Below are 22,296 nucleotides of genomic sequence, written 5' to 3'. Positions count from 1 at the left end.
TGTTTATTATAAATTTTTCAATAAAAACTTAAAAAATACATTACATAAATATATTCCAACAAAATATATGCATAAAAATGGACGGATATAACTAAATTTTTAACCTACAATCTAGTCAGATACTATATTATTTTAAAAAAATAATGGTCATGATTTATTTTCACCTCCTTTGATAAAAAAGTTCAAATTCCCCATAGGGATACTCTTGAGAGGGATACTCTTGAGTGGACGGAATTGGTAAAAAATCTCTATAAATGGAATATTAAATTCAATATTTCATGATATTGTAGAGATATTAGTCATGTAAGACACAGAAGTTGAGGGTCCAGCCTCCGAAGGTGTGGACACCTGTTTCAAACCACTGGCATGGTGGATATTGTGCTGTGAGGTGTCGTCGGACGGGATCCTGCTAATGACGGGACTGTTGAAGCATTCAGTGACTGCATGGTGCCCATCTAAAAAACAACAAAACCCTTCATTTATGGAGAATTCGAATCAATTTCAAGCATCGTCCCAGAGAGATTAATTGAGAAGGAATGATACATACCAAGATGCAAGTTTTCAATAGTCTGAGAAGCAGCATGAAAGTGTAAAAAATCAGCTAGCGATATTCAACATGATTCGTTCTAATGAAATGAATAGTTACTCACTAAGATGTCTTATTACTCACCCTCAAATGTGCCAAATCTTCGAGCCTCGTCAAGTCTGTCAATTCTCTATACAGAGAATACACTAAAATCCACCCATAAGCCCCTACTATCACAAACAGAGTCCACAATACACACATGGAAAAGTTATAGCCAAAATAGAGGTCATTTACAATCGAAAAGAAGAGGTAAGCTAGAAACCTGAACACTAAGAACACTGCAAAAGTATAAATCCAAGGCACCATCCTTCTCTCGTATTCCTATAAACAAATCATATTCATACAAATTCGTTCATAAAAATTAACAAATTCTTACCTTTCTAAGTGCAGAAATCAACATAATACTAGTGACAAACAGTATCAGACCAAGAAGTAACGAGAATGCAGCAAACATCACCAACATATTCCTCACTAAAAGAAAAAGAGGATAAAAAATCATATACCTATTAAATTTGTTACATACCATGTCTATTTCCGACATAAACAAACTGGTATGAAATAAAGTAATACCCATAATGTGTAGAACCAGGAGCTGCCATCCCATAACAATATACATCGAACACTGCAGTTATGACAGTAAAAATGGAGAGTAACTGGAAGAAATCATGTCATTTGATGATATCTTGACCATTAGAAAACTCACCAATGAGAATATTCCAATGAAGAGGGAAGATTTTTGTACGTCGAACAGAATGGCTTCTTGTATCAAAGGTTTTTTGTACCAAGGTTGCTTCAATGATTTGATACTTCTACTACGATGTAAATTAGCAGAACTCCTAGTAATCCCGGAATATACTGATGGGGGCCCCGTTGTGGGTGTCTTTTTTCCATAGCTGCTCATTCTTTATTTTTCAATTTGCGATTGAATAAGTCCCGAAAAAGAAAGGTTGAATTTGGTGAATTTAATTAACAACTTTATTAATGACACATAATGAGAAATAAACAAATATGTGATTCAAAATAGGAGTGGTTAAGGAAAACGTCAATAAATTTGACGTGATACATTTGAACTACAGATTCTTCAATATTTGAACTACAATAGATAGAGTGGTTGTCTCTGTGATCCATTAGCAAAATTTTAAATGTTTTATATTACTTATTCATTTTGAAATTAATCATACCGAATTTCTTATGAGAAATTGAGTATATCTGATTATTTTCATTCCAACATTTTTGACCTATATAATTTCTATGAACTGAAAGTTTCGTTCGTTTTTCGATGATCGATCAATGGCCGCCATGAGTTTTTCAACAAAAAGTGATTAAACATTTAAATCGAATACAAATATATCACAAATCAACAGTTTTTTATATGTATACTTATGAATTGAAAAAGTAAATTCAAATTTCGACTGAAAATGTTCAGATTCTTGAGTGGGAAAAGGAAAAATACCACGCAAAATCAGGGGGACAAGGTTGATTCAAGGAATAGTGCCCATAATAAAAACTTATTAGTGTGCAAGGTGGTACTTTTGGACGGTTCTGAACTTTCTAGAGAACTAACGGTGAGTCTCCGAAAAATGCCCTTTTTCCCTCGTTGATTTCCAAAGATATATTTACAGTGGGTGTGTTTACTTCCATATCCAATAACAGTATAATCAGGTGAAGAGAATGTAGGGCAAAAAATAAGACATTTCGATAAGAATGGTTGATATTTCAAATTTAAATAGTTCGTTTCCCTTAAATATTGGTATTTTCATTCATATTTCTTCAGGAATTTATGAGTTCACCTCGTAGAATGGGAACCAGAAATTCTAACTGTAAAAATATTGCTGCATACCTCTATTGTTTTTTATCATTGTTGATGCAATTTCGTATTAATGTGGGAATTTTATACCGTTTTCCGTGAATTAAATTACTTTTGAATTGTTTTCGCTTCAGTTTTAATTGATTGATCCCAGTTACTGGGTTACCAATTCTCTATTTGAGATTTTCTCATTATTAACTGTTCTTTTTATGTGGTGTTCAATTGGTTCTACAGAAAAAAGCTCTCGCTGGCGATTTATATGAACAAGTGTTTTATTCACTGGACATTATAGAAAAGGAATATTTCGGACTCCAATTCACAGATGTAAATCATGTGAAGCATTGGCTGGATCCTAATAAACTTATAAGGAAACAGTTGAAAAGTAAGTATATTTTAAAATGATTACTCTATTTACAGTATTAATGAACATTCACAATCAAATATAATTTCAGTTGGACCTCCGTACACCCTTTTCCTAAAAGTAAAATTCTATTCATCTGAGCCTAGCAACCTCAGAGAAGAACTGACCCGTTATCAGTTTTTCCTCCAGCTCAAACAGGATGTGCTCGATGGCAAAATCGATTGCCCCAAACAAACTGCGGTGGAGCTGGCAGCTTTGGCCTTGCAGTCAGAACTTGGCGACTTCGACGAAACCCAACATACCGCAGGTACGGTATCTGAGTTTCGTTTTGTCCCAGATCAAACGGAAGAAATGGAGATTGATATTTTGAACGAGTTCAAAAAGCTCAGGGGGTTGACCCCCGCGCAGGCTGAAATGCAGTATCTCAATAAGATTAAGTGGTTGGAAAGTTACGGTGTAGATACTCATATAGTTTTGGTGAGTTTTAACGATTATTTGGCGAACACTATGATTTTATTGATTTTTTTAGGGAAAAGATGGGAATGAGTATAAATTAGGTCTCACACCAACCGGTATATTGTTGTATGAAGGAAAACAGAAAATTGGACTATTTTTTTGGCCCAAAATAACCAAATTGAATTTCAAGAAGAAAAAATTAACCATTGTTGTAGTGGAAGACGACGATGATGGTAGGGAACAAGAACACACCTTTGTTTTCAGGTACTGTCTTCATCATTTCAGTTTCGGGATTTCAAACTCTGTATTTTTCGTATCTTTTAGGTTACATAACGAAAAGGCATGTAAACACCTGTGGAAATGTGCCGTCGAGCACCACGGCTTCTTCAGGCTTCAAGAACCGGTCAAAGGTGGCTCGACCAGACAAAACTTCTTTCGTATGGGCTCCAGGTTCCGTTACTCCGGCAAGACGGAATACCAGAGCGCTCACAGGAGCAGGGTCAGGAGAACGGTGCAGCTCGAGAGGAAACCCAGCCAAAGATACGGCAGGAGACAGAGCCACATCCTCAGAGAGAAACAGATGAAGGAACAGGCGGCCAAACAGGAAAACGTAACTACGGAAGTTCCAACATCTTCGGTGAGATGCAGCGGAAGATCGGTCAAATCCAACACTTCCATTAATACTAACACAGACTCGATATACGCGAAGGTTAACGAGGATACCACCAAACCGATGACCCCGACGGGGCCTGAAAGTTTGGGGTTGGTTAGTCAGAGCAGCTTCGGGAAGTCTTCGATCGAAAGAGGGTCTTTAGGTCGGAATTCTGTGGGTAAAGGTTCGATTTCTTCGGCGTGTGGCAGTCGGGTGTGTTCGCCGACAGGAAGTAAGACCGATACTCTGACCAGGAATAAGCAGAAGAATTCTAATTTGATGTCGGGTAGCAGTTCGCCGGCTGTGAGTCCAACTTCCGATCCACAGCTCGACTTGCTGATAATGAGTCTGGCCAAGGAAACGTTGACTGGGGTCAATACGAAGACAGATAACGACATGAATAAACTCGAAGGTTAGTAGATAAGAAAGTTATCTCCAGGAGGTGTCGTTGCTGTAACGTTGTGTCAATTTTTTAGATCCCGACAACGATTCTAAGAAACTCTTGTGCGAAATACCCAACAACATCAAAACGTCGGGTGGGGCTAAGCCTCTACCACCGGGACAACTCACTTGCAACATCCTCAAAGGTAAGGGGATGATCGCTGCAATAATTCAAAGTGAATAATCGATTTTTTTCAGCTTTTACCAAACAGGATGAGTCTCCCCTGCTCTCTCCCTCCTTCGGCTCGAAATTGACCAACCAGATGTTCGTGGCAGCACCGTCCAACGACGAGAACAACTTGAATTCCTTAAACGCCGCCACTTTCGTCTCCGTGGTAAGTTCGAACAGACCCAAAGAACCATTCGTAGTAAAATTCCTCCAGTTACTAATCCCAATTAACCCCCACACTCAAATCGCGTCGCATCAGCCGTGCTTTGCTTTAATCCTTTTGTTGTGTTATTCTCGATCACTTAGGGCGGGGATAAGTTAACCTTGTCGGTGATTGGACCGCCCAACTCAAACCCCGCCCCCACGAACCACGCCCAGAACACGCAGCCGGAGCAGAAGAGATGCACGACGCCGGTCACGGTGACCTTCTTCGGTCACAACGACAAGGGGGGCTTGGAAAAATGCCTGTTGGACACGTCGAACGACAACAAACAACCCCTGAGCCTGATGAGCAGCAGTTCCTACACGGAGGACGAGGAGAACAACGAACCGGAGAGTTTGACCAATTCCGAGGGTAGTTCGAACCCCTTCTTCGATTCCACCAATCCCTTTCACATCTTGAACCCTTTCAATTCGAACAACCCTTTTATAGTCGCCAATAAAGAGGCTAACGACGAAGTTGATGGGGGTGAAGATCAAAAAATGGTGAGTCTTAGAAGCCTCCTTTTTGCCGTTCAGTTTTACGCTGCATGCTTCTTGTGCTTGTGGAATATATGGCTTCACACCTGACGTTTTTTATTGTCTTAATTTCGTAAATTTCAGCAGGAAATAGGGCACGAATCGTCCAGACTGCCCAACGGGGAAGCTCTGTCCACTGTTGCCTCTAAAGTTTCACCCTGGTTGGTGTCTTCGGAGGTCGTTTCGGCTCCCGTTACCAAAGTTAGCCCCAACGAATTAACCATCGTTAGAAAATCCGTCATAACGACTCAGCTCTAACGTTTTGTTTTTTTTTTCGAACAGGGTGCGTTGGTTCGGGTCCGAAGTGTCATTGGTTGTCAGTTTTGACAGCTCGAGTTGCTAACCTCCATCGTGATATGACGTAATATAACCTAAACATTTTGACAGATGGCAGGTGTGGTTTAAGTAAGTTGTTAGTATTTTTAGTCCTGTTACATCACAGTTAGATGTATTTGGCGTGGTAGGTGATCCGTCATCTATTAAGTGTACTTAATTCCAAACTTGTGATAAAATTCCTCTTATTAGTATTATTCTGCTCTGCGAAGCATTTTAACAATTTTCCTTCCAGTTTTTTATGAATTAGGGATGAATTTTCCGAGTATGTTTGAAGAATGGAAATTCTTGATTTAGACGAGGAAGAGGTGAGGTCGAAAGGAGATGATTTCTTGAGTTTGCCTCTAGAGTTATACATATTTTTTTATTTTTGAGATGAATATTTTTTTTAATTCGATAATGTTAGACTCAGTAATTTTATCAAACTTGTATTATAATTATTTTTCGATTTTGTTATACTTGGTTTCTGATGTTGTAGAAAGTCTAGGGGACCAAGTGAATTAAATACTTCGAAAATCAAACAGAGATGTGATAAAAATCGGAGAGTATATATTTTTGCGACGGCAGTTTTTAAAGCAACTAGTGTATTTCAGGCCTATCCTATACAAAAATTGTGCCATTCCAAAACTAACAGGAAGTTGAACGAATTAATGATGACAAGACTTATTATATCTCCGTCCTTATACAAATTGTATTTGCTGCTATATGTAATAAATTTTATAGTCTGTTTTAATTTTCTTTTATTTCTACACTCCCATATTCACTAAACTCATCTTAAACTGCAACAAAACCACTAGATATATAGCTATAGTTGCCAAACTCTGCAAGGAAATAATTTAAAACAACGACTATTTTTTAATCCATAAACTTACAGATGTTAAAAGTTCCCTGTTCACAACTGTGTAACCCTTGAGGGATACCTTCGGAGGATTCATTTTTATGGCAATCAAAAAAAGGTCGATCTGAAAAAAAAAATCGGTATATCCGTGTTTCTAAGTCGCGTTTTAAATTTACTTCTTTGGCGCAAGCTTTGTCGACGTTTCCCAACTTGATGCTGAGTAAAGCTGTCTGTACCCTGTAAGAAATACCTTGGCTGGACTGGTGGGAACAGTTGCAGAATATATAGAGGAGGGTCAGGCAATAGGTGGTGTCCACCAACAGTCCGATCTCTTTGAAACTGAAGCTGATACCGTGTTCCAAAATTTCGGAGGTGAAACCGTAGGTCTGAAAAATATTACAGAGTAAAATTTCCAGGATTTTTCGGTTAAAGAAACGTCTTACGGAAACTGTTATGTTGGCCATCATGAAGAGGCAGTACGTTGAATAAGTTCTGGCGTATGCGTTGCCCAACTTCTGTAGGAGTTCGCTGAGGGACAACCAGAGCACCCTGTAGTGGGCCAGCAAGTATGCCGGGCACCTTTCATCTACATCCTGAAGAATAATACTATATTTTCGGTCCTTGAGACAAATTTATCTCACCCTTTCAAAACTATCTGCGAACGCTGTACTGGCATTTCCTATCGCCCTGCAGTTGATGTACCACAAGGCGCAGTTCATGTTTATCATGGTTATTATGTGGATATAAGCCGTCATGTGATACAGGGTGAACCCCTCCAAGAGAGCACTGAGGGTCAGTAGGAAAGTTACAGCTACAATCAAACACCCAGAACTTATAATGACTATCAGGATGCTCAGCCTGGGAAACTGAAGATTTTCTCCTGAAATGAGACAGTAATTGCCTGGTGATTGGTAATAATTTCAACTCTATCGACCTGTCACTTTATAGTAGCTGAGTTGGAACGTTCCCCAACTGTTCTTGTAGTCGCACACCTCGTTCGCAACTCCCCAACCCACGAAGGGGATCCAGAAATGGGGCACCAGGAACACGATGAAGATGATGGAATAAATATATTCGTCGAATTTCTTGCTTTTGTTGAGCAGTATATCGAAACGTTCGTAGCCCACCATGAACACTAAGATGGTGGTGAATACGTAGAAAAAATAGGCGTAGATCATTGCGTTACTGGTCCAGGAAAAAGTTATCTTTCCAGTTGCTCTTTGCACAGGCATAACGGCCAAACCCTGAAAAAAAATTGTTACCTATGACCGATTTCTTCGTACTGATCGTGTTATACCCTGAACAGAGTGAGTAGTAGCTTGTGGTCCCTGTAGAATTGGTCGTGTTCCTCCAAAATTTCCACGTTTTTCGCGTCTAATTCCGACCTTTTGGTTATACCTTGAGCCCTTGCGCTACCTCTCAACCATTTTGAAATATCTCTTATGTACAATTCTTTTCCGTACAGATCTGCCAAATCCGCTAATTGCATCGTTGATCGACTGATGAAGCCCAACTACCAGAGGGACATTTCAACTTTCTACGTTTTGCATCTCAAATATTTGCCCGTGAATTATGAAATGATTAAAAATCAATATATCGATCTATTTCTTTCGTGTTCGTTCTGAACGGCTCTTGAAAATTTAATGGTCCTTGGCGGAGACAAACTCAAATATAGAGTGAATATTTTCAAAAATATCTAAAGAACTTTGTACTTTCCATGATCCTTTATCGTTTATAGATTGGATTGAAGAACGCACTGTAATAATTTGTCTCTAGTCAGACTAAATATTCTCCAAAAATTCTAAAGACCAAGTTTGTTTCCATAATCCTTGAACATCTATAGGTTGGATTTAGGATCACAGTGTGAAACGTTCTCTCTAGTCAGACTGAACATTTTCGAAAATATCTAAAGAATAAGCTACTCTCCATGATCCTTGATCATCTTTATGACGATCTAAGGATCGTCGTAGTTAATTGTTCTTTGGATACTTTTGAAAATATTCATTCTGACTAGAGACAGTATCCTTAATGATCCTCACTCCAACGTATAGATGATTGGGATCTTTGGAGGTTACTTGGTCTTTAGACAGTTTTGAGAATATTCAGTTTGACTAGAGACGGAGTTTTTTCCAGTTTGATCTTCAATCCATCAGAAAGATGATCAAGGATCATAGAGAGTTACTTATTCTTTAGATATTATCGAAAATGTTCAGTCTGACTACAGAGAGCGATTCACACTGTGATCCTCAATCCAAGCTCTTCAAGGATTATGCAAACTAACTTGGTCTTTAGAATTTTTGGAGAATATTTAGTCTGACTAGAGACAGACTCTTACAGTGCGATCTTCAATCCAATCTATAAACTATGAAGGATCATAGAGAGTACATAGATCTTTAGATATTTTTGAAAATATTCAGTCCGACTAGATACACATATCTACACATGATCCTCAATCCAACTTATGGATTATAGAGAGTAATTGGGTCTTTAGAAATTCTTGAGAATATTCAGTCTGACTAGAGACAGAATATGACAGTGTGATCCTCAACCCTTCTTATATATGATCAAGGATCATGGATGGTAATTCGTTTTTTAGATATTTTTTAAAATGTTCAGTCTGCCTAGAGAAAAATTTATATTTATGATCTTCAATCCGATTCAACATAATAATCTATACTTTTCAAATGTGCCATTCTGCATTTTCTGAAGAAAATGAACACTTTTCAAAGGTTTTTCAGAAAAAAAAGTTGTTGCTTTCGCTCTGGTTTATTTTGACAGATGATCTCTGGCATAGATCTCTTGTTCATTGCGTGTCTATGGTTCGATGTGAATTTCGGAAATTTGTGTTTACAAATATTTATAACGAAGAGATTTATTAATATAAGTCGAAAATGTCCGATGATGAACAAAACGACGAGATTGAAAATGGGCACATATCCAGTTCGTTATCCCCGTTATATATGGTCCAGAATAATTCTTCGGACGATGGTAGGTTTCGATTTCCTTACCTTCCAATACATCATCCAAATTTACTCTATTATCGTTAACAGATGAAGTGGAGCTCGTCGGAGACTTCAACATCGATTTGCCGACTTCGCATAGGGTAAAATATCTCGCATTCACCCCGAATTTATCTTGAAGCACCCTTATTTTTAGTACTTGGGGAAGCTGAACAATCTTGGTGGTTACACTCTGTTTGACGATGGCGAAATTTTGAATCTTCTAGGAATAGATACGAACACTCTGGTGCTGCCAGACTTCACCCTGCCTCTAATATTTGATAATCCACACGAAGGTAGTGTCATGCAACACTTCCTGAAGAAAAGCAAAGTTTTCGTCCTTCTCTGTACACAGTAAGTTGAAATTTCGGTCGAGACATATGTTATCCTTCCTTAAGTTATTCAAAACCTTCAGAATTCTTTGAGTACGGAGTTATCATGGAAGCTTTTGAAACTAACGTCAGAGATGGAATTTTATCGCTGAAAGCGAGGGGGAGGCAGCGCTGTCAGATCATTTCCGAAATTAAACCTCTATCGGAAAGATTGCAAACTGTTTTAGTGAAAGTTTTGCCGGAACACATGGCTACATCTCCTTTGGCCGACACACAATTGTACACATTGAAAAAGAAAAAACCCTTTTTCTGCGAGGATTATGCGGATATGAAGAAAATCAGGAAATATAGAAAGTAAGTGTGAATGTTTTAATTCACAACAGATTTGTGAGAACGCACATTGAAGGTATCACGTAGCTCAATTCACATATCCTGATTGGTTGTACGAAGAATACGAGGTCTGTTATTTCGTTAAACACATTCTGGAAGGTTTGAAAAAATGTTTCATCATGGAATTTGTGCCAAAGGATCCCTTGAAGCTTTCATATTGGTTCATACAGAATTACCTGCTGCAATATCAGGAAAGGTTGTTGCTTTTGCAGGAGAGCACGGTATTATCGAGATTGAGGTTAGAAATGAAATATTTGAAAAGCGTAAGTAACTTTCCGGTGGTTTCGAACTTTATTCATGCACTTTTAATTGTTTATATTGCGTTTTGGATTTTCACAGAATAGAATCATGATGTGTCACAGTTGTCTTCAGTGCATTGCCGAACAACAACATATAATCGTACTGTCGAAGGATGGGATTCAAAATAACTTTGTAAATCCCAGTAAGTTATTTCAGATTTATTAAAGGCTTGTAAATTCTCCGAATGTAGTGTTAAACTTGGGTTATTTTTAGGCGGACACGTTTTTGAAACCATAACTGTGAGCGATGCAAAAAATTTTAGACTTGTCGGAAGACCATCAAGACAGTTTTCCTGGTTTCCAGGGTATGTTTAGCCCCTTTCAGTCTTGAGAAAATTGAGCTAGGAAATCTTTTTAAGGTACGCATGGACTATAATGCAGTGTAGCCAATGCAAGTCGCACCTTGGATGGAAGTTTACCTCTTATACGTTGACCCCAAAAGTTTTTTACGGTCTAGCAATAAGTTGTCTCGTTGTGAGGAATGAAACTGGTAGCAGGGAGGATAATGTGACGTTTTAACCTTTATCATATTTTTGATGTTATCTGATATAGTTTTTAGGAATTTAAACGAGTAGCACACTTCTACCCCATATAAACTGTAATATCCAGTAATAAAAAGAATTTAATTAAAAAATTTATTGTTTTTTCATCAGTTTTTGTTGAATACTACGTAGTTTCCCTCTTATGCTCTTGTATTTAGTTCAGATTGGTAACTAAAAAAATATTTGTTGGAAAATAGGCAATAGGTTATCTATGTAGGCAATATTCGAAATTTGACAAGTTATCAGGAGAAACCATAGAATTTAGGGGGTGCAGCTAACTTCATCATGATCATCGAAAAAAACGTGAAGGGCAAAGACATGGGCGTAACATTCGACTGGGCATTCGCGATTGGAAATAAGCAGTGTCGTATAGTTTTCGCATTTTAAACGTTTTTTCTTCGAGATATCGGAACACAAAGATTGCATAATGGTTCTACGTGCATTTTTGAAGGGGAATTTCGTATTTCGATTTTTTTTAATCGGCTTTAACTGAATTTATGTGTTTTTCCAAGCCGATAAACGTTTAAACAGTCCTAGTTAATATTGAAAGACTGAAATAGGATTGGAAGACTATTTATAATATACAGTAACAAATATAAATACAACGGCTCGATAATTACAATAAATAAATTGTACTCATCAACTTTAGAAATCACTTAGTCGTAGAATCATTGGCACAATATCATTTTTTCATCTCTCTATTTCCTAAATAATCCAATTCAAAATACAAAAATAAATTCGTCATTTTAACGCAAAAGAATCGACATTTGCTGTCCGAAAATTACAAAAATCGAATATACAATTTTCCCGGTCACTTTCCGAACGAGTCATTATTTACAACGAGTACAAAAAATCGTCCTTCTTATGTACACACCGTAACCTATATTTGAACTTTACAGAATTTTGTTCGATTTACAACGAGTCCCTGTCTCTACGTCACTGGATCTCACTTCACGATTGGTTGTGACCTTTGTTCGATCTACCCCCGCCGCCCTGGTTCCTCCTGAACTGATTGTTCCTGTTGCCCTGGTTCCTACCGAAGTTGTTGTTGTTTCTTCCACCTCTCCGTCTCTCCCTGTTGTTGAAGTTGCCTCCTCTGTCATTCCTACCCTGGTTCCCCCGGAAACCGCCCTGGTTGTTGTTCTCCGGTGGGTAGTAATCGTCGTTGGGGTAATTCTGGAAGCTGCCTTGTCCCGGAGGAGGTTCGAAGGTGGGGAACTGTTGGGGTGGTCCGTTCCCCAGCAGACCGTTCTGGGTTCTGGGATCGAAGTTCATGGGGAACTCCTGTTGGGGCATGTTGGGTATCCCCGGAGCTGCTCCTAGGAGTCCAGGCTGGATGACTCCCTGCCCCATCGGGTTCAACATGGCGTTGTTGGGGTTCATCATGTTGGGACCCATCTGGGACATCGTGTTCATCTTGTTGATACTCTGCAAGATGTTGGCCGCCACCCCGAAGTTAGAGCCGTGGCCTTGAGGCACGTTGCCTCCCACGCCCATGCCGGGCACCAGATTGAGACTGGCCAAGATGCTGTTCAATATGGGATCGTGGGAACCTGTCTGGTCCGATCTGGACGCCAGTTCCTGGTTCAGCATCAGTTTCTGGTTGCTGGTCAGGCTCTGGTAGAACGCCGAGCTCTGCAAGGTGTTCAGTTGCTGGGTGTAACTCATCGACGAAGAATCCAGGCTCAGGGATTTGGCCTCTTCCACTTTACGCAGACGTGGATCTATCCTGACGCCGGTGGGACGTTGAGGACTGGCCTTCGGACTCAGAGGAGTGTCCCGTTCTTCCACGCTCAACCTGAATATCTTGCGCAATCTTGGATCCCCGGTTTTCTCGGCTTCATCCAGGGATAACTTGAGACCAGAGTAATCAGGCCTTGGGACGTCCACTTCTATCACCTTCCACGCTATGGGGAGATGGGTGCTGAAGCTGGCGTCTATCTCTGTCGCTGGCGTGTAGCTCTCCATGCCCTTGAACGGCAACCCCAAAGTTCTCAGATCTACGTCCGGTCTAGAAGAAGCTGCGGAAGAAAAACACCCTTCAATTTAAGTAAAACCTTCGTAACCTTCGTAACCTCACCTTTATAAGCGTCGGATGCGTCACCGTCCTCCAAGTTGAGACCGCCCTGCTCGTAGATGCTCATCTTGTCCGACTTGCTGCCGCCCGCGGTCGCCCCCTTCCTGGGGTCGCGCGGGGCCTCCGCGGCCTGGTTCACCTTCGGATCCTGCGTCAGTCTGGGGTCGAACAGGGTCCTGGGGGTGAAGGGGGCGGCGGTCTCGTGCGAGGCGGAGGTGGGACTGCGCGAGGGCGAGTTTATGGTCGCCTGACTCTTCGCCTGTCTCGGATCCCGGACGGACGAGGACTCGGGCGTCTTGGGGGACGGCAGGGAGGAGCTCAGCGAACTCAGGAGCTTGGTGATGTCCGCGGTTATGTTGATCTTCGATAGGTCGCCCAGCTTCTCCACCACCTCTTGGGGTTTGGCCGGGAGTGGGGCTATCACCGGTAGGCTGGAATGATGGTGGAGTTAGTATCGGGGAAATGACGTTAATTTTTAAGCCTTCACTTACCCTGGGAACTCTAGAGCCTCCGTCTTTTCCTCTTTTAGCTCGGGCGTCTCAGTTTCCTCGTTGTCGACCTTGATGGTCAACCGGTGCTCGTCGTCATCGTCAGAATACCAATCCTCGTCGTTGTTCAGGTCGTCTTCCCCGTTGGCGTCGTACTTGTTGTAAACTGGGGTGTTCTCCTTTTGCTGAGACTGTATCCTCATGTAGAGCTCCCTCTGCATCTTCGGCATATTCGGGGGTATGTTCATTACACCCTCTACAATAAAAAAAAACGTTAAACTTCTTGTCGTACCAATTAAACGTCGAACCTACCTGAATCGTTGGTTTTGTTGTGAGCCCCCTTGTCTTCCTCCATCTGCATGGACGGTGGAGGCCCCAGCTGTCTTATATCGACGTCTTTGCTACCCAAAAACGGCGCAGATTGATTCTGATGCGATTTGTTCTTCTCCGGGACCTCGAAAGTGGACTGCAATCTAATGTCGACATCGGAGGCAAAATTAGGGGTCATATTCCTGATGTCCACATCACCGGTCGAGTTTCTTATGGGATTATTACTCATCCTGGATAGATCGGAAGACATCAGAGACGAAGGAAGTGGCTGAGGTAGACTGCTCAAGGGATGAGGTGGCAAAGTCCTCATATCGATATCTCCGTTGCTGTAAAAAAAAAGTTAGTTGTGGAAAAGTGAAGTTTAGGGTACAAGGTTCTCAACGCACCTGTTAATCCTCATATCTTGATCCTGGGTGAAGTTGAAAGGTCCGAAATTCATGGGCGCGTTGGAGACCTTCTCCTTGGGATCAGCAGCCTGCCATCGGGATGGCTTGTTCCTTCCGGTTTTCTCAGAGTTCTTCGATTTTGCATCTAGAACACAAAATTATGATAGATTGCATTGGGGGTAAATGAGAGAGAGAGACGGAAAGACCGCAGGAGAAGCGGAGAGAAAAAAGCTACAACCGTTGGAAAACCAACGGTCACTTCTTCGATCAAGCCTAAAAATTTAATCCAGTTGAATTTTATCGATTGAACGAAACTAAAATCGTGATGATGTGCAAATCAACGAGTGCGTCAGGTGCGAGAGAGATAGAGAAAGTGCAAGAGGCGTAGCTATTTTCTCAACCGATCTGGGGGGTTGGGGGGTGGTTGAAATATCTACTAACCACTAGGTTCGTCCTTCAATTCGGCCGGCACGGGTACGCTTATGTCGAAAAGCGAGGGTATGGAGATGTCTCCTGAGGGATCATCGTTCCCCTTTTCCTGTTCGCTTTGATTTTGCTCCTTGTACATGTCCATCAAATTTTTTTGCGTGTTGTCCATCATTTGCAAAGTTTCTTCACGACTTAGCCTCGGAAAACCTCCCAGTATGTCCCTGGGCGCGGTCTCGATATGTTTAAAAAGTATCTGTTTCAACCCTACACAGAAAAATCGGGAATTTAGAAAAAAAAAAAAAGCCACACAAACAGGAATTTCGATCTGGGATTAGTTCGGTTAGGGTGGTCATTTATAATCTGACAGATGACGCTGCGTCATCTGTCGTTTTCTTCAATTGTTTTGTTGGGGAAAAAATAACTACAACCTCTTTTTGAATAGACTAAAGGTGAAGATGAGTTAGAGGCGGAAACGTCGAAAAATCTGTACTCACCGTCGCTCAACGGATCTCCATGAGAAAATTTGCACTTGTCCCCCATGTTGCACGGAAGTCCCATATGGTAAAATTTACAAGGAAAATCTGAATGCATATAAGAACAGTTGTCGCCTTTTGCACAACAATCCATCAGGTAAAACTTGCAAAGCTCTAACTTCATTGGCGGCACAGCCTCATGCGAGTAAATACAGTCATTCTGAAACAAAACAATCCCTCAATAAACCCTCCAAAACTCCTACAATCATCCCCCTTACCTTATTGCACTTGCCGTTCAGATAAAATATACAAATCCCTTTGGAATCGGCTGTAGGCTCAACCTTACTGTCCCGATTCTTGTTGTCCTTCTTAAAGTTCCTATCTCTGTTCTTGTTCTTATTTTTGTTGTTTTTCTTCCCCTCCCTTCTGCTCTCTCTCCGTCCCCTGTTCCCCTTGTCCTCCTGTTTCACGAGGTCCGAAGCAGGTTCAGAGTCGTAAGATCCTTCAGAACGAGGACTCTTAGGCCTTTCGTCCTTGTCCAGTCTTTGCGCTGGGTCTGGACTACCACCACGAATGTTCATGATCTCTTTTTCGTCGACCTCAGATGCTGAATTCGACTTGAAATGTTTCGCCTAGGTAAGAAGGAATTGTTGAATATTTCGATTCCCCGAATACAAAAGTTCAATTTTTACTTACACCATGATCGCCTTCTTTATCTTTCCTCTTTCTTTTGGTTCCCCTTCGTTCTTCTTCTTTATCATCATCACTGGTTACCCTGTCTTTCTTCAAGATACTGGCAAGGGTTTTTTCCAATTTTATAGCGAAATCATCTGTTAAAACACACAATCAGCACATTTAACCCCCTAGAGTACAAGATTAAATCCCAAAAAAAAAAGATATATCACCTTGAGGTTCGATATTTTGATGTTCTTTCCTCCTGTTCCATTTCTCCCTTTCCCTCTCCATCCGTTCTTTCCTCCTCAGATGCAAAATGCTCTTTTCCGCCTCCGTCATGTGCCTAGTTTCTTTTTCTTTATGCCTCTTATCCCTTCTTTCCCTGGATCTATCCCTAGGCCTATCCCGGTCGATTTTTTCGGGTTTATTTTCTTCCTGTTTCGGTGGAACGGTTTGGGGGGCCGTATTTTCGGCAGGAGGTTGCTCCTCCATAGCTTCATCGTCATCTTCAATTTCGCCATCTTCTATTTCACCGTCTTCTAAATCTTCCGCGTTCTCAGGTTTAGATTCAACCTTCGCAGGTTCGCTGAGAAAACGAGACTTATTAGTTTGGTGCTACTGTATTTTCGGATGCCCCCCGTACAAGTGGAAATTTCAACTTATGGACGACCCCCGTACAAACTATTAAATTTTGATACATCTTGTTTTCTTTTCAATTAGATCACTATTAGTCAATATAATTCAAGTAAATAAGAAGTATTTAGTATAATTTTTTCGATTAATCCTTTTTCCGAGTGTGTTGATGGGAAGAAATTTAAATATTGCGTCGTTGCGGAAGAAGGAAATGTTTATACTTGTCTCAGTATGAAAAACGTGGATTATTCCACGTGTTTCGACGTAATCATTTTGTCCATCCAAAAATAATTATGAATTTTTTCGGGAATTAATGTATTCGTAAAGCTACGTCATGTGTAGTTCCAAATTCCACCACCAGGTGTCAACACATGCACATCGTGTAATTAATCAATAGTTTCAAGGACAAGTGTGATAACGGGCTTCCTTGCAACGAATTTTTATTGTTTTACTACGTTGAATTTTATCGCTTAAGCGTCAAAGTCCAAGGAGCAATTCCAATTTCCACCTGTTTTGAGTTACTCCATCGGAAAAAACCGCATTGTTGGAAAGTTAGCGATTTTCAGCTATCAAAATTCCAAACTAAAAACGCTATGAATAGCGATGAAAGAAATGTACCTGAAGAAAGTTTACGAAAAAGGAGAATTTAGAATTTCTACACAAAATGATCCTTAGTGATTAGATTACGTATGCTACGAATAATTTAGCTTCCATTTGTTAGGTATCCGATAAGAAAACTACCAAAAATTCGGTTAAACCGAAGGGATTAAGACATGATTATCGACAAGCTGATGTGACTCACTAAATTCCCAACAACGCAGATGTTCGTTAAAATAGGAGGCCATCTTGTTCACCAGCGTAATCAATATTTTATGCATGGATTACGAGCTGCCGTGAAATATGTTAATATTAACGTTCAGTTCATAATTTTTACAGTTTTATCGCTACAATTTTCTACAAATTAAGATTGCATAGTTGTCTTTTACCTTTCTTCAACTATCAAGATATTCAACGTCATCTTCCAGCGTTGTGCCTATCCGCGAAAATTATTTCAGCTATAATTAGTAGATAGCCCTATAGAAATCCAAAATTGGTTTTCTGGATTAGGCCATTCGAACGATTTCGAGAGTAATTGTAAGCCGAAATATCTATCGCCGGACAGAACAACGCCCTGAAAGTGACGCGACTGACATTGATTATCTGAAATTATGGAAATTTCACGTTGATCCTCGATTTAGATCCCAAACCGTCAATATTAACATGTTTCAGGGTCTTGCTGATGGTCTTTCTTGAATTGTCCTGGCGGTAAAAATTATGCAAACCTTTTGAGATCACAGACAAGTGCCATTTTCAAAACCTAATAGTGTTTCACTATGCTGGATGTTGGTATAGGTATCTAATGAAATGGCATGAAAGTAAATCACTCATTCACTATTTTAAATATCTGTCCTGTTGTGTGTGCAGGCAGACATGAGAATTTACGCATTTGTTCATATTAACCGACTATTCTCTTAGGCGTTGAGACCACAAATGATGCAGTTCTGTTCCCGAGTTGAAAAGGAAACGTAAATCCGATATTAGATCGCACAGAAACCCGACAGCCAATCACGACGCGGCTTTCATAACTTTCGACCAATCACGTGCGCACTTCTCCGGAGTTCTATGACCTTATTGATGGCCTTATTCCTACGCCAAGTTGAACAAAAGGAAAAAATGCAGGGCCCCTTTCACATTCCTCCGAACAATAAAATCGCCTAGATATTACAATATACAATTTGAAGTTGTTTTCTCAGCAGAAATGCAGATAATTATGGGAAACCTCGATGTTTTCATCTTAATCTCGATACGATGTGCTGAAAAATCAATTATTTAAATTCACAGTCATTCGGGTATTATAAACTATCACAACATATTTTTAACCTCGTTTTTAAAGTTCTTTCTATCCTGAAAAAGTAATATTTCTAGGATTTACTTCAGAAAATTATTTTTTGAGGCATTATTGATATGTGTCGCCACCTATTGGTGATGTGGCGAACTTAAGCAATCCCAATGCAGGGTTCACATTCCGAATTGCAGATAACTTCATTACCAATCCGGTTTTATATTCACATTCAAATTTCCCGCGATTACCCACGGTCAGAAGTTCGATATCACGGAAATTCCTCATGGCAAAACCTGTTTGACGATTGCTTCTTGTTGTCTTCAGTTTTCAAATTAAATTCAATAATAACAGGACGTCGAAGTTAAGATCCGAAACTAATAGCAATTGCAATGTAAATATACAATACTTTTGTATACTTTTCGAATATCCTACGCGCGTAAATCTGATGAATTGAGTTGAAAGTTCAAAATTCGAATTTATTTTTGGTGAGTAAAATTACTTGAGGAATTTCGGAAATACAGCTGATATTTTGTATTTTATTATTCCAAGGCTGCTTGAATATTTGACAAAACACAATATTACCTTCAGATTCATTGATATTATTTTTCCAGTACGTAGTTTCGATGGGAAAAATAAAAATTAGACTTGTTCTTGATGGGATTTTGATGCGATTATAGATCGATTTAGTCAAGTCCTAGTAAAAATTAGATTTTAATGATCTACTGAATGAAAGACACAAATAAAACACTTTTTGAACAAAGAATATTTCGTAATTGCTTATAAATCCTTTAAATGATGGTAAATTTTCCTCTTTCGTATCCAGGTACCTGTGATAGCTTTCGTATTAAATAGCAGCCTTGGAAACTTTTATTTATGGACCCTATATTATCCGAAATCTTCCACAACATTCGCAGAAAATAACTGTTCACGAGCTTAACCACAACGTTCACTCATTATAAAATGTAATTTGCATTTTACTACCATCTGTCTCTCTTTTGATCTTCCAGAAACGACCAATCTCCGACTTAATGATGCTTTTAACCACAATCATAACACTATTGACATTAAATACAGTGCGTTCGCAAAAACCTTCGCCATGTCCACACGTCTTGATCTACGAACCCAAAAATTCAGAAAACGATAGATGGTACGCTGTTGTTAATTTGAGTTCCAGGGAGTCTCTGAGGGGACTCTGGCTGACCATAACGTTGGACAGACCAGCGGAACTGCTTGGTGTAAGTTTCGACGACATTTTCCAAAATTGTTTTTAAACTGCGCCTTTTGTAGAACATCTTCGGAGACGCGGCCACGACAAACAACCGGGAATTCTTGATAAGGAGCAACAATTACGTTTTGGAAGCTGGGACGGTGACCCCCGTACGTTTCTTCGTGAAATATAACTCCGGAGGGAATGTACCGAGCGTCAGCGAGATAAATCTGAACGGTAGGAGCATTTGTTCTGCTACGGACGAACAAACGACCGTCAGAAATTCCGCAAGACCTACCACCTCCAATCGAAAATCCTCGAACACGAACGGCAGGCCTAGTTCTTCGGCTACAACTAGACCTACCCACGTTGATACGTCTAGTAGACCAAATTCCAACGCTAGACCTTTAGGTTTCACTTCAGAGAGGCCGAGCAGACCTGTGAACACGAACCAGGAGGTCCAAAGACCTAACAGACCCTCAAACTCTAACGCTAGACCAACAACCGAATACCTGGAGTTGGTAACGCCTAACCGGCCTTCACATGCCAATGCTAGACCTTCAAGTTTCACTGAGGACTTGGAGGTAGTGAGACCAAACAGGCCCATCAATGGTAGACCTTCCAGCTCCACTGACGACTTGGAGGTAGCTAGACCTAGCAGACCTTCCAGCTCAACAGATCGTCATGAGCTGGATGGCTATAACAGGCCTGACAGGATAAATCCGGATGCAGAAGTGATCAGTTTTAGACCTGAAGGACCGGATAATGGGTACAACCAAGGCTCCACTGGTTATGGTAACGGATACAATGTGAACGGAGATAACCAGCCCTCTTATGGGAATAACAGGTAAGTAAATGGTTTCCAAATGTTTTTATTTCATCCGTACCATTCCAGGGAACCAGATGGGTTCAGCGCCAACACCAATTACAACCAAGGGTAAGAGTATTAATTTTCCACAGGTCATTAAAGTTGGATAAAACCTTTCGTTAGGTCTTCCAGCTTATCGGCATCTTCACAGGACAATGACGACTTCTTCGCTGGTGATTTTTCAGCAATTGTTAGCAGACCACCGTCCAATCCATCAACAAGACCGAGCGCCCCCAGAAACCAGAGATGTGGATTGGTGGCCACTCAGGCTAGACCATTGATTTCTTACGGCCAAGATACCGAACCTGGTAAATTTTCAATTCCCATGGTTTCATACGGCTTTAAACGTTTCTTCAACAGGTCAGTGGCCTTGGCACACTGCCCTTTACCATTCCAAGGGAATCCAGTTAATGTACACATGCGGTGGTACTTTGATTTCCACTAGCCACATTTTGACTGCAGCTCACTGCGTCACAAAGCCACGAACAAATAGACCCATAAATCCCCAAAATATTCTAGCTTATCTAGGTAAGTAGAATGATTAAAACATTCCAATATAATCCACGAATCTTCCAGGAAAGTATAACCTTCGAAAGTTTGGCTCTGAAATTCAAGACAGAGAGGTTGGGGACATATACATCCATCCACAATACAACTATTCCGGATATTACAACGATATAGCTATCCTCAGGCTTGTAGAACCGGTCGAAATCACAAATTACGTGAGACCTGTTTGCCTATGGGATGAGCATACAGATTTGAACGAAGTGGAGGGAAAACTTGGTATGTAACCCTTGACCAAACGTATCGTAATCTACCTTTTTTTTTTTCTTATTGTAGGTACTGTTGTTGGATGGGGTTTTAACGAAAATGGAGTCTTAACGACAACTCTCATGCAGGCACAAATGCCAATAGTGTCTCTCGCTAAATGTATATATTCCAACAGGGATTTTTTCTCGCAATTTACTTCGGAAAAAAGTTTCTGTGCAGGTTTCAGAAATGGTAATGTTATCCGAATGTAGAGTCCTTGTAAATGTAATTTATAACGAATTTGTAGGAACCTCGGTGTGCAATGGGGATAGTGGAGGTGGTATGGTCTTTCCCAGAAGGGGTACAAGTGGTTCAAATACAGTCTGGCAAATAAGAGGCTTAGTCAGCGTTGGGGTGGCATTTCAAGGGAAAATTATTTGTGATACATCCCAATATGTGGTGTTTACAGATGTTGCTAAGCATCTGGACTGGATTCAGACAGTTTTGAACAATTATCCATAAGGATTCTTTGATCTCTTTCATTCCTCAACATAAAATTCTACAAGAATCTCATACATGAGACACTAGATATATTTGTGATATTTTATATGATAGATATTTAGATTTCTTGACCTTAGGAAAGGACTGCAAAATAATTTATGGTAGAAATAAACTATTTCATAATTTTACAAAGTCAAATAGTTTTATTACCCTTCTTATTGCTATCGAATTCGAACATTCTAATGACTAATGACATGTCTTCCCTTGAGTATTCTATTCATGAGTACTCTTCGACCTGTCGGTGTCGATATCCTGGTTTTGAATCCGTGTCTCCGGACTCTTCTCGTTTCGTTCGGTCTTGGAAAATGATTTCTCACAATGTTTCTCGTGAATAAATCGAACGTTCCACCAATTCTTTCCAAAATCGGGTTAGAAATCAGAGTACTGGTGGTTGCTCTGAAAGGCAAAGAAAAAATAGCCCCCTATATTCATCTCTAACCTTGTTATGAAACTATTTACACTCACGAGGGTGATCTGAAGAAACCTGACGTGATTCTCGCTAAGCATTGCATTCTGAAAAATTCCAATTATACGATTTTTTTCGAGAAAAGTACCAGAAATTTAGGGTTATGTTACATAACCTACAATTACGAA

The 22,296-nt window shown here is 40.2% G+C and overlaps 8 protein-coding genes across 12 annotated transcripts in view; 3 read left to right on the top strand and 5 right to left on the bottom strand.

Annotated features, from left to right (window-relative positions):
- Positions 1-22,296, bottom strand: part of LOC123320324 — a 376,599-nt gene that overhangs the window by 290,718 nt on the left and 63,585 nt on the right. The window lies entirely within an intron of this gene.
- Positions 217-1,638, bottom strand: LOC123320288. Its single transcript, XM_044907573.1, has 5 exons — positions 1,290-1,638; positions 1,110-1,239; positions 963-1,057; positions 671-907; positions 217-455 (listed from the first exon to the last, which is right to left on the bottom strand). The coding sequence occupies exons 1-5, from the start codon at positions 1,485-1,487 to the stop codon at positions 354-356; spliced, it is 762 nt and encodes a 253-aa protein (XP_044763508.1). The 5' UTR covers positions 1,488-1,638; the 3' UTR covers positions 217-353.
- Positions 1,849-6,276, top strand: LOC123320223 (band 4.1-like protein 5). 2 transcript variants are annotated; one of them, XM_044907463.1, is made up of 8 exons: positions 1,849-2,151; positions 2,628-2,775; positions 2,846-3,231; positions 3,284-3,474; positions 3,535-4,274; positions 4,339-4,449; positions 4,502-4,638; positions 5,295-6,276. In XM_044907463.1, exons 1-8 carry the CDS (start codon positions 2,005-2,007, stop codon positions 5,466-5,468), a joined length of 2,034 nt encoding a protein of 677 aa, XP_044763398.1. In that variant the 5' UTR covers positions 1,849-2,004; the 3' UTR covers positions 5,469-6,276. The 2 variants fall into 2 exon arrangements, with proteins under 2 accessions (XP_044763398.1, XP_044763397.1); XM_044907462.1 differs by lacking the exon at positions 5,295-6,276 and adding an exon at positions 4,779-5,288.
- On the bottom strand, positions 6,269-8,051 carry LOC123320329 (gustatory and odorant receptor 22-like). Its single transcript, XM_044907635.1, has 7 exons — positions 7,679-8,051; positions 7,316-7,625; positions 7,023-7,261; positions 6,825-6,974; positions 6,558-6,767; positions 6,416-6,505; positions 6,269-6,364 (listed from the first exon to the last, which is right to left on the bottom strand). The coding sequence occupies exons 1-7, from the start codon at positions 7,868-7,870 to the stop codon at positions 6,290-6,292; spliced, it is 1,266 nt and encodes a 421-aa protein (XP_044763570.1). The 5' UTR covers positions 7,871-8,051; the 3' UTR covers positions 6,269-6,289.
- LOC123320255 (protein cereblon) lies at positions 9,179-11,035 on the top strand. Its single transcript, XM_044907518.1, has 8 exons — positions 9,179-9,369; positions 9,432-9,484; positions 9,538-9,734; positions 9,779-10,066; positions 10,119-10,365; positions 10,442-10,544; positions 10,616-10,706; positions 10,761-11,035. Exons 1-8 carry the CDS (start codon positions 9,273-9,275, stop codon positions 10,918-10,920), a joined length of 1,236 nt encoding a protein of 411 aa, XP_044763453.1. The 5' UTR covers positions 9,179-9,272; the 3' UTR covers positions 10,921-11,035.
- On the bottom strand, positions 11,501-17,985 carry LOC123320211 (protein suppressor of sable). Of its 2 annotated transcripts, XM_044907436.1 has the most exons (11): positions 17,757-17,985; positions 16,032-16,387; positions 15,823-15,956; positions 15,405-15,758; positions 15,148-15,346; positions 14,666-14,917; positions 14,225-14,369; positions 13,821-14,164; positions 13,512-13,764; positions 13,024-13,451; positions 11,501-12,964 (listed from the first exon to the last, which is right to left on the bottom strand). In XM_044907436.1, exons 1-11 carry the CDS (start codon positions 17,780-17,782, stop codon positions 11,895-11,897), a joined length of 3,561 nt encoding a protein of 1,186 aa, XP_044763371.1. In that variant the 5' UTR covers positions 17,783-17,985; the 3' UTR covers positions 11,501-11,894. The 2 variants fall into 2 exon arrangements, with proteins under 2 accessions (XP_044763371.1, XP_044763372.1); XM_044907437.1 differs by lacking the exon at positions 14,666-14,917.
- Positions 18,579-21,834, top strand: LOC123320232 (serine proteinase stubble-like). Of its 2 annotated transcripts, none has more exons than XM_044907479.1 (9): positions 18,579-18,801; positions 19,324-19,551; positions 19,604-20,370; positions 20,419-20,460; positions 20,515-20,699; positions 20,752-20,919; positions 20,968-21,174; positions 21,232-21,393; positions 21,449-21,834. In XM_044907479.1, exons 2-9 carry the CDS (start codon positions 19,345-19,347, stop codon positions 21,661-21,663), a joined length of 1,953 nt encoding a protein of 650 aa, XP_044763414.1. In that variant the 5' UTR covers positions 18,579-18,801; positions 19,324-19,344; the 3' UTR covers positions 21,664-21,834. The 2 variants fall into 2 exon arrangements, with proteins under 2 accessions (XP_044763414.1, XP_044763415.1); XM_044907480.1 differs by having other exon boundaries at positions 18,634-18,707.
- LOC123320326 (39S ribosomal protein L34, mitochondrial) lies at positions 21,826-22,293 on the bottom strand. The gene is made up of 2 exons (XM_044907631.1): positions 22,168-22,293; positions 21,826-22,098 (listed from the first exon to the last, which is right to left on the bottom strand). The coding sequence occupies exons 1-2, from the start codon at positions 22,212-22,214 to the stop codon at positions 21,882-21,884; spliced, it is 264 nt and encodes an 87-aa protein (XP_044763566.1). The 5' UTR covers positions 22,215-22,293; the 3' UTR covers positions 21,826-21,881.

The sequence above is a fragment of the Coccinella septempunctata genome, chromosome 9 (genome assembly GCF_907165205.1).
Source record: "Coccinella septempunctata chromosome 9, icCocSept1.1, whole genome shotgun sequence".
Lineage (NCBI taxonomy): Eukaryota > Metazoa > Arthropoda > Insecta > Coleoptera > Coccinellidae > Coccinella > Coccinella septempunctata.
This window is presented reverse-complemented; position numbering and strand designations above follow the sequence as displayed.

Excerpts from the sequence above, each read along its gene's own strand:
- LOC123320288 (XM_044907573.1), bottom strand. The coding sequence starts at position 1,487 with ATGAGCAGCTATGGAAAAAAGACACCCACAACGGGGCCCCCATCAGTA. Across the intron at positions 1,240-1,289 it reads TCATTGGAATATTCTCATTG|TTACTCTCCATTTTTACTGT; the intron begins GTGAGTTTTCTA and ends GATTTCTTCCAG. Across the intron at positions 1,058-1,109 it reads TTATGTCGGAAATAGACATG|TGAGGAATATGTTGGTGATG; the intron begins GTATGTAACAAA and ends TTTTTCTTTTAG.
- LOC123320223 (XM_044907462.1), top strand. The coding sequence starts at position 2,005 with ATGTTCAGATTCTTGAGTGGGAAAAGGAAAAATACCACGCAAAATCAG. Across the intron at positions 3,232-3,283 it reads TAGATACTCATATAGTTTTG|GGAAAAGATGGGAATGAGTA; the intron begins GTGAGTTTTAAC and ends TGATTTTTTTAG. Across the intron at positions 4,275-4,338 it reads CGACATGAATAAACTCGAAG|ATCCCGACAACGATTCTAAG; the intron begins GTTAGTAGATAA and ends TCAATTTTTTAG.
- LOC123320329 (XM_044907635.1), bottom strand. The coding sequence starts at position 7,870 with ATGCAATTAGCGGATTTGGCAGATCTGTACGGAAAAGAATTGTACATA. Across the intron at positions 7,626-7,678 it reads TACTACTCACTCTGTTCAGG|GGTTTGGCCGTTATGCCTGT; the intron begins GTATAACACGAT and ends ATTTTTTTTCAG. Across the intron at positions 7,262-7,315 it reads CAGCTACTATAAAGTGACAG|GAGAAAATCTTCAGTTTCCC; the intron begins GTCGATAGAGTT and ends GTCTCATTTCAG.
- LOC123320255 (XM_044907518.1), top strand. The coding sequence starts at position 9,273 with ATGTCCGATGATGAACAAAACGACGAGATTGAAAATGGGCACATATCC. Across the intron at positions 9,485-9,537 it reads ATTTGCCGACTTCGCATAGG|TACTTGGGGAAGCTGAACAA; the intron begins GTAAAATATCTC and ends CCTTATTTTTAG. Across the intron at positions 10,067-10,118 it reads AAAATCAGGAAATATAGAAA|GTATCACGTAGCTCAATTCA; the intron begins GTAAGTGTGAAT and ends CGCACATTGAAG.
- LOC123320211 (XM_044907436.1), bottom strand. The coding sequence starts at position 17,782 with ATGGCACTTGTCTGTGATCTCAAAAG. Across the intron at positions 14,370-14,665 it reads ATTGAAGGACGAACCTAGTG|ATGCAAAATCGAAGAACTCT; the intron begins GTTAGTAGATAT and ends TTTGTGTTCTAG. Across the intron at positions 12,965-13,023 it reads CGCATCCGACGCTTATAAAG|CTTCTTCTAGACCGGACGTA; the intron begins GTGAGGTTACGA and ends TTTCTTCCGCAG.
- LOC123320232 (XM_044907479.1), top strand. The coding sequence starts at position 19,345 with ATGATGCTTTTAACCACAATCATAACACTATTGACATTAAATACAGTG. Across the intron at positions 20,920-20,967 it reads AAATATTCTAGCTTATCTAG|GAAAGTATAACCTTCGAAAG; the intron begins GTAAGTAGAATG and ends CGAATCTTCCAG. Across the intron at positions 21,175-21,231 it reads CGAAGTGGAGGGAAAACTTG|GTACTGTTGTTGGATGGGGT; the intron begins GTATGTAACCCT and ends TTCTTATTGTAG.
- LOC123320326 (XM_044907631.1), bottom strand. The coding sequence starts at position 22,214 with ATGCAATGCTTAGCGAGAATCACGTCAGGTTTCTTCAGATCACCCTC. Across the intron at positions 22,099-22,167 it reads GGTTTCTTCAGATCACCCTC|AGCAACCACCAGTACTCTGA; the intron begins GTGAGTGTAAAT and ends TTTGCCTTTCAG.